This window comes from Rutidosis leptorrhynchoides, chromosome 9 (assembly GCF_046630445.1).
Source record: "Rutidosis leptorrhynchoides isolate AG116_Rl617_1_P2 chromosome 9, CSIRO_AGI_Rlap_v1, whole genome shotgun sequence".
Classification (NCBI taxonomy): domain Eukaryota; kingdom Viridiplantae; phylum Streptophyta; class Magnoliopsida; order Asterales; family Asteraceae; genus Rutidosis; species Rutidosis leptorrhynchoides.
In genome coordinates, this window is record NC_092341.1 from 106828446 (window position 1) to 106837651 (window position 9206).

The 9206-nt window shown below is 34.5% G+C and overlaps 1 protein-coding gene across 1 annotated transcript; it reads right to left on the reverse strand.

The window, feature by feature from the left end:
- Window positions 1-1792: 1792 nt before the first annotated feature.
- On the reverse strand, window positions 1793-6920 carry LOC139865578 (CLP protease regulatory subunit CLPX3, mitochondrial-like). The gene is made up of 14 exons (XM_071853648.1): window positions 5780-6920; window positions 5510-5571; window positions 5232-5409; window positions 4891-4941; window positions 4632-4706; window positions 4400-4477; window positions 4176-4232; window positions 3986-4056; window positions 3788-3887; window positions 3571-3675; window positions 3323-3385; window positions 3121-3243; window positions 2883-3041; window positions 1793-2099 (listed from the first exon to the last, which is right to left on the reverse strand). The coding sequence occupies exons 1-14, from the start codon at window positions 6578-6580 to the stop codon at window positions 2046-2048; spliced, it is 1977 nt and encodes a 658-aa protein (XP_071709749.1). The 5' UTR covers window positions 6581-6920; the 3' UTR covers window positions 1793-2045.
- Window positions 6921-9206: the final 2286 nt, after the last annotated feature.

Sequence of the window (9206 nt, forward strand, 5' to 3'; positions counted from 1 at the left end):
CTCGAGGAATACAAGAGAACATCCCTTGGTGTCTGATTTTTGCCGATGATATCGTGCTTGTATCAGAATCAAATGAGGAGCTTAACAGAAGACTAGAACAATGGAGGGAGGCCTTAGAACAAAATGGGTTACGGATCAGCAGACAAAAGACAGAATATCTTAGGTGCGAATTCAGTAGGACTGAGGATGAACTAAATGGTGGAGGGATTATCAACATTGGGGACCAGATCTTGCACCCACAAGAGTCGTTTAGATATCTAGGTTCGGTCCTCCACAAATCGGGGAGGATAGACGAAGACGTGACTCATCGTATTAAGGTAGGTTGGTTGAAGTGGAGAGCGGCGAAAGGGGTCTTGTGCGACAAGAAGATCCCACTCAAATTAAAAGGGAAATTCTTTAAAGTAGCTATTAGACCTGCCATGTTGTACGGATCAGAATGTTGGCCAATGACGAAGGCCCAAGAGAGAAGGATGGAAGTAGCAGAAATGAGGATGCTTAGGTGGACGTGTGGTAAAACCATGTTAGATAGGATCCCAAATGGTGTGTTTAGGGAAAACCTTGGAGTCTGTAGCATCATCGACAAGCTAAGGGAAGAACGGCTTCGATGGTTTGGGCATGTGATGAGGCGACCTCGTATTGCCCCGGTAAGGAGAGTCGAGGCACTCACGGTCGATGGCGTAAGGAGAAGGGGTAGACCTACACGTAGGTGGATGGATAGACTTAGGCTCGACATGAGGGAGCTTTCGCTGACTGAGGACATGACTTCTGATAGGGGTGCGTGGAGGGCTAGAATTAGAATAGTCGAGTAGGGTTACGTCCTTTTATGTTATTTTTTTTATTTTTAATAGTATTTCTCATTAGGTTTCTTACTTTTGCTTTTTTTTTGCTTTTTATTACTTTTTTTTATTATTATTATTACTTTATTTATTATTATTATTATCTCTATATTATTATTGATAGTTTTTATTATTATTATTATTTTTATTATTATTATTTATATTATTACTATTATTTTTATTATTATTATTATTATTATTATTATTATTACTATTATTATTATTATTATTACTATTACTATTAGTATTATTTTTATTATTGTTACTACTACTATAATACTCTTGGTATTACTAGTACTGGTACTATTACGACTACTACTATTACTTTTATTATTATTAATTTTATTATTATTATTATTATTATTATTATTATTATTATTATTATTATTATTATTATTATTATTATTACTATTATTGTATTATGGGTGTGTTAATATTAATTATTAATATTATTTGTGGTATTAATATTATTACTATTGCTTTTAACTATTTTTTACTAACACTAGTACTAGTATTAGTATTTTTATTTTTTAGCCGCTTAGAGCCTAAATTGATTTTCAGGGAGACTTTTAAACCCATGAAATTTTGATTCTATCATTTTCATGGCGTCTCAATATATATATATATATATATATATATATATATATATATATATATATATATATATATATATATATATATATATATATATATATATTTTTTTTTTTTTTTTTTTTTTTACTATTTTTATAAATAAATAAAAAAAGGCCGGAGGTCCACTCGGAAGCAATCTCTTTATCCGCCGAATAAAGAGAGGGATGACTTTCTCTACTTTTCTGGGTGGAGAAATGACTTGTTTTTATTCTCGGATAAGGGAAGGATTATCTACATCTCACCTCCCCCATACACCACTCAAGTGGTATTGGGTACTGTTGTTGTTGTTGTTGTAATCATATATAATGTAAATAAAATGGGTTAACCCCTCATATTTGCTTTTGGCAAAGCTTATTAGTATTTGTACAATGTACAGAAGATTAAACAAGAATGTTACATTTTTCCTTCCTTTTTTCTTTGTCACCACCTCCTCCTTGCTTTTCTAAATCCCGAACCAAATGGCTATATTCTGTTCTACATATAGGTATATAAATTACACCGATTATTAATCGGGTTTTATACAATGCGGTCAATAATGGAGAAAAAAGGTCATATTTAGGTGTATCGGTTGTAAGGTTACATGCTCATCGCTTTCGATGAGGTGTCTTCTTCACCTTCTCCATCAACTTCCTGCATTCAGCACAAATTTGTGTCAGGAATACAAATTTTGCCATAACATGACTGTTTGTTACGGACAGGGGCGAAAACAGTAAGGGGCAGGGGCGACCGCCCCAGTGGATTTGAAATTTTTAGGCCTAAAGTTTTGAATTTTTTTATTTTGCCCTAGTAGATTTTTTTTCTTGCCCAAAAGACTCCATATTTTGCCCAAAAAAATAACAGTGAATGCAAACGGTTTTAGAGAAATTTCGCCCCCGCTGAAAAAAAATTCTGTTTTTGCCACTGGTAGCTGAGCTGGCTAAAACCAACTCTTAACTTCTTTTGTGTTGTGCAGCGTTGTATAAACCAATTTTTGGGCATGAGTGGGATGCCCACGCATACAGCAACGTCGTTCCTCGTTTACCATTGGCTGGAAGTATTTTTTTTTATTTACTTAATTTTATCCTCTTTTTACTCAACTCCCAATTATATTTTGCTACTTCATCATAACACTCTCAACCAACACCCAAACCCACACCGCCATAACTTCACATTTTCAACCCACGCTACCACGTCATTACAAAAAAAACCCACACCACACATCGTAACCAATAGTCTAACTTCAAAATTTGACAATACCACGTCACATTCAGACTCTCCTCCCAAAAACACCAAATTTGCACCCACGTCACAATTACTGTAATTGGGGTGGACTTATTAGCAGACCTGTTTAACTCGGGTACCTCACCTTCCCGACCCACCCATTTAACCACCTTTAGTTCCGACAGAAAAAAAAAAAAAGATGAGTAAATTTACCGAGTGCTCTCTAGACCTCATTTGTGCAAGATAATTATCTAATGCACCATCCCCTATAAGTATTTTTCCACCACATCCAATTGAATCTATAGAACCAACGGATTCCTCGTCAATCACAACAGCATCCACTCGATCGTTACCCGTTTTAGCATCCGGAATCTGATTTTAAAAAGGAATCTGAATTCAATTTGGCGCCCTTTAAGTTAAAAAATGTGTGCATAACCAAAAAGACGCGTACCTCATACATAGCGTCGGTTAGAAGAGTTTCAAGTAAGGCTCTTAAACCTCTGGCACCAGTGTTCTTGGCCATTGCTTTCTTAGCAATTAATCTTTGTGCTTTTTCTGAGAAATGTAGTTTGACCTAAAGTTGACCAAAGAACTCGATGATAATTTGTAATAAACAAGTGAAAATAATTTTTCAAAATGAATGAGATGCTTACTTCGTTCATCTGAAACAATTTCTTGTATTGCTTTCCAAGAGCATTCTTTGGTTCCATTAGGACCTGTCATATATAGGTTAAAATGGGTAACAGGTCAAAATGGAAAACCTTTTTTAACAAGTTGAAATGGGTCAGGCACGCAAAATGTTTCTGCCCAACAATAATCCAAATATTAAAATAGATAAAAAAAAATAACAATTTAATTTTTTGAATAATTATTTATGAAGTTGTAAATATGCTATTAATACCTGAACAAGCTGATCTTCGGTCAAAGCCAATAAACTAACTAAAATGGGAAATCGTCCTATAAACTCAGGTATAAGTCCATAAGCTATAAGATCACTACTCTCAACCTGAATATATATATATAGAGAGAAATATAACATATAAGTAACTAATTCTAACTAGCGACGATCATAATAATATAAGGTGAGAACTAAAAAATCCGAATATACGAATGCTTACAGACTCAAGTAAAGATGATGTAACTGCAACATTTGTGACTGAACTATTTCTCATGTTAGCACGAACGGGTGCTCCAAAACCTATAGACGAGTCCTGTCGTCTGAAAAAAAACAAAATTTTAGTTAATATGGAGATCCTTACGAAATTTAAATAAATACTGAAAAAACAATAAAAAACCAGTATGAACAACAAATTCACCTCTCAGATATGGTTTTTTCCAAATCGATAAATGCTCCACCACAAATAAAAAGTATGTCCTTAGTATCTATCTGCAAGTGTGCAAAAACACATACAAATGTAAGCTATATAATGTTTTTGTACAAGTACGCTAAAAAGTGAGTATTATATGAAATCAAAATATGAATTAACATAAATCATCTGGATGTACCTGAATGTTATCACCTCGCGGATGCTTCCTGGCACCCTTTTCAGGTACGTTTACTATCTGCATAAAATATTATAATTTCGGTTAAAACAATTAAAGTCGGAACTAGATAATGACAAATTTAAGGCCAAGAAACAGTAACTATCATCCTTTAAATTTGGGAGATTAATGATTATTAAAGACTAATTCACACTAAATAGTATTAAGAGAATAAAATAATTGCTTACAGTTCCTTCAAGCATCTTAAGTAGAGCTTGCTGAACCCCCTCACCGGAAACATCTCTACTAATGTTTAAGCTCTCTGCCTATTCAATAAGCAAAAAAAAAAATAATAATAATAAATAAAGGTTAAAGGTTAGATCTAAAAGCATGAAACAACAGGGGGCAAAAGCATCAAAATATACATGATTGGAAACTAAGAATGAAGATTATAAAAATAAAAAATAAAAAAATAAATACCTTTTTGGTTATCTTATCAACTTCATCAATGTATACCATCCCCTGTTGTGCTGCTTGAACGTTAAATTCAGCAACCTGAAACCAAAAGGAAACCGTATATGTAAATAGTAAGAAAGCAGACGAGAGTTGAAGTAACCACATTTAAAAACTTTAAGCTAAAAACACAAACATCAGAGATGATTATTTCATACGAAACATAATTTAATTGTACTGAATATAATCTAAAGCAATCAAATAACTGATGTATGAACTTTAGTACCGTAAGTAGCTTATGCAATATAGATTCAACATCATCACCAACATAACCAGCCTGCAAAATAAAAAAGTTTTCATCTTTGGTTCATGAGTACATAGTAAACCGATCTTATCATCATTAGGGGAGTTTAACTGCTATAGCAATAAGATCCCATTTTCACTTGATTTGATATCGATGCCAAAATAAATATAATGCAAATCTCATGTCTCTAACATATGTCATTAATTTCATATGTCTTAGCTTAAATCAGAATAAAGTAGTATCAAACTGGGAAGGCAATATTACATAATGGGGGTTTCGGTTACTTTTTATTAAAGCAAGATGAAGATACGAAAATAACTGACCTGTGTTAAGGTTGTTGCGTCAGCTATCACAAAAGGGACGTTAACAAAACGAGCTAGAGTCTTTGCAAGCAACGTTTTTCCTGAGCCAGTGGGGCCCATGAGAAGAACATTACTCTTTTCTAAATCTACCTTATCGTCATCATCTTGATTGGTAGATCCCTCGGGATCTGTTCCTGACCTAAATCGAACATTTAATTTAGTTCTGCACTTAATGCTTGAAATAAAAAGATAAGTTCAATTGCTTTGAAACCATTAAAGCTGAAAAATTAACGACTCACCTTTTCGGCAACGAAGCGTGATAGATCCTTTTGTAATGATTATAAACAGCTACCGAAAGCACCTGCATATAAAAGAATTCAAAATGCTTTACATAAACTCTAAGCATTATCCAATATTCCAATTAACTTATCTCCCAACTTCACACAAATTACACCAATTAACAAGCATACTCAACAAGATTATATCAACGAATCAATACCATCAAAAGATCACAAAGCAAATTTAAGTAAAATCATATGCACATAACGAGATAGGAAAAAAGTTTGAACCTTTTTTGCACGTCGTTGACCGATAACAAACTTATCGAGTCCCTCACAAATTTCTTTAGGAGTAGGCAAATTCTTTCCAAGATTCGACCCGCCCCACCCGTACTTCTCACCACCACCATCACCATTCCCATCTCCACCACTGCCTCCGCCGCCGCCACCACCCGCTCGTACCACATTAACACCGGGTACAAAAGGGGGCCCGGGCGGAGTATGCACCGCAAGCCCATTAGAATTCGACCAATTTTCGGGAGGTTCACCACCAAAAGCCTTCAATGTTTCCCAAAATGAAGCCCTAAGTTTATTCCCATTATCATCATAATCATCATTAACACCCTGTCTTTTGTTACTATTTTTAACCCTACCAATTTCAACAAACCTACCCTGTAAAGGAGCCATCTTATATGGCCTAAAATAATAAGCACTTTTACAATTAGGACAAATGTTAACCGCCTGATACCCACTCTTCCGGGTACCACCGGAACCAATCTCCGGCGGAGATTCCGGTTCATCACCGGCCGAAGAAGCCGGCGGAATTAAATTACCATTATTAGAAAAAACAAGATTCATAAGCTTAGAACAACGAGGACAATTAGCCTCTGCTTTAATCCTACGTGTCACCGCAGTAGTCTTTCCATCGTCATAACCACCACCACCACTACCACCACCGCCTTGATCCCATTTATACCTTGCTTGAACACCAGTCAACAACCGGGGACGAATGTACGGACTTCCGACGCCACGTAGGATTGAAATTCTTGCAAAATCTTGAATCTTTTTCAATCTCCATAACCCAGACATCATAAACCAAAAAGTTTTAATCTTTTGACAAAATTGATCAAACGGGTATGCGAATTTGTAATTGAACTGATGAAAAGTTGTAATTTTTTATGGAATGTAACAAAAAAGAAGTTTCCAAAATTGGTGATATTAATTAAAAGGGTATTGTATAAAAGTTGAAATTGAATTGATGAATCTAATCCATAAATCTATCTGATTTGGGATTACACGCAAACATGATTTTGCGGGATGAAAAATGAATTTGAACACAAAATTGAAGAGGATAAATAAAAAGGGATAAATTGATTGTTTGTAGGAGATGAATTGTGTGAAAGAAACCGTAAATTGCTCTGCGCTCCCACTGTTGTTTTCTTCCTGTTTCTTGTTTGCCATTTTTATTATACGGTTTAAAGTTTTTTCAGATTTGGTGGTTTCCTATATTTTATTTGGAAAAATACCTGCACCCTTGCCTTAAAAAATACTCGTATAATTTATTTTCATTTTAATATATTAACTAAGTTTTATTGAGCTCTCATATAAATAAAGAATAAAGGTAAAGGTAAAAGACGTAGTCGGGTAGTGGTTAACGCGGTTTGTTTCATTTTTTTATGATTGTTGTATTTGGTGATACGACTTCATGCACTACATAGAAGAGGAACTGGCACAACTGTAACATCCCGCGTTTTTCCGTTAAATTACTTTTAACGCCGTCTTTTTTTTTTTTATCTAATATCCTCGGCATCTCGAATCGTATCCTCCATTAGCTACATTCTTAAAATATTTTCGTTATGGGATTATAACGTCTCCCGTACTCTCGTGTAATTTAAAATAATTTGTTCGGTAAATTCCCGCACCCGACTACAAAATAGAGGGACCAAACTTGCCCAAAAGCCAAACATTTGACTAGGTCAAATGGTCAAACTCAACCTCCTCCATTCATTAATTTCCTTTTCTTTTTCCATTTTCCTCTCATACTTTCCTATTTTCCTTCAATTCTCCCAATCAAAGAATCATCATCTAAATCACATCTAGGAAGCTTACAACTAAACAAATTACATATTTGGAATCCTCTCTTCATCCTCTTCAATTTGATACCAATTTCATCTCATTTGGGTAACTTTCTAAAATCACTAGTTTTCTTTAAATTCATGCTCTTGACTTAAAAGTGTGTTAATTAGTGTCTATGGCTCATTGTGATGTCGTGTATGTAATTTGTATGCTCGATTTGTTGTTTTTGGTGTAACTAGCTTGAATATGAAAAGTGCTTGCTTAATCTTTAATTTTGGAAGATTAAATGTTGTTAATTTGTTAAAGTTCATGTTTTAATTGTGTTACTAGTATCACTAGCCTCATTTTGATGTGTAGGTTGATTTGTAAAACTTCAAAAACATGATTAATGGTTTTGTGATTCTTGATTAGGGTTTGATAGTTCTTAAGATGAACTTTTGATGCTTGAATGCCATGAAATGTAAATTGTTAGTGTTTAGTAGTAATGTATGCTTCATTACCTTCAAAACGGCATATCACATGTGTGAATTGGATTCCCGAAACTCAAAATGCATTTGATGAACTTGAAACTTTGAAAATAAACGTTTATTGATCACATGATGAGAATTTGATTATTGTAAATGATGTTTTTGTTTGATGAAACATGTTTAGTTGTGTTCCTTGTCAAAAGAGCTTTCCGACGATATAAGATACGAGTTCTAAGTGTTTACGGTTTGCGTTTTGTGTTTGTTTGGAATTTGATTTAATCTTGAAACAGACCAGGAGTCAGGCCACGACCAATGTCGCGGCGCGACAGACCTGGCCGCGGCGCGGCATAAGCCGGGTACAGGATTCTGTCCCACTTGCTCGTTTTACATAAAATGTTTGGCATGCTAGGGACCTCCAATTCACGTGCAACTTGTTTTAATATGCTTATATATGAATAACTAGCATAGAAAAATAGTCCGAGGCCCGACCCGAATATGTTGACTTTTCGTTGACTTTGACTCGACCCAAGTTTGACTTTTTGTCAAACTTAACCAATTGATTATGAAATCTTCCTAACATGATTCTTTACTTATATCTTGCATGAAACTTGACAATTTGATTCACATGCTTTATAATCGAGTCGTAACGAGCCATAGGACTAATTGAACATCTTTGACCATTTGTGTTTACCGTTATTGATACAACCTATATGTTTAGGTCAAGACTAGCTTTGTATTTGCACGCATTTACTTGTTGGAGTACTTTATTAACTCTTGCACTCAAGGTGAGATCATAGTCCCACTTTTCAACAACTTTTATACTTTTAAATCGTGGGCTGAGAAACATATACATTACGTACTTATATACATTTCACACGTATATATATTTTTCATACTTTTATACATTGAACACAATTGTGAATACAAAGATATGGACGAGTTTGAACGAAAATCCTCAATTCAATTATCATTAGTTACATCAGATGGTGTAAGCGAGACTATGTTGTGTGGATCCATACGGGTTTGACTAACCCTCATTCGGACGGCTCGCTACCGTTAAGCGAATGAAATATATTTTGGTACGGTGTATGTTCTAACACTTTTATGCTGAGTTAAATGATACAGTTAAGCTTTGATAATTGGGTGCTCGGTAAACAACAATACTTATGGAAATT

Coding starts and splice junctions, on each gene's coding strand:
- LOC139865578 (XM_071853648.1), bottom strand. CDS start 6,580: ATGATGTCTGGGTTATGGAGATTGAAAAAGATTCAAGATTTTGCAAGA. Junction 5,572..5,779: donor GTCAACGACGTGCAAAAAAG/GTTCAAACTTTT, acceptor TTTTATATGCAG/GTGCTTTCGGTAGCTGTTTA. Junction 5,410..5,509: donor CACGCTTCGTTGCCGAAAAG/GTGAGTCGTTAA, acceptor TGTTCGATTTAG/GTCAGGAACAGATCCCGAGG.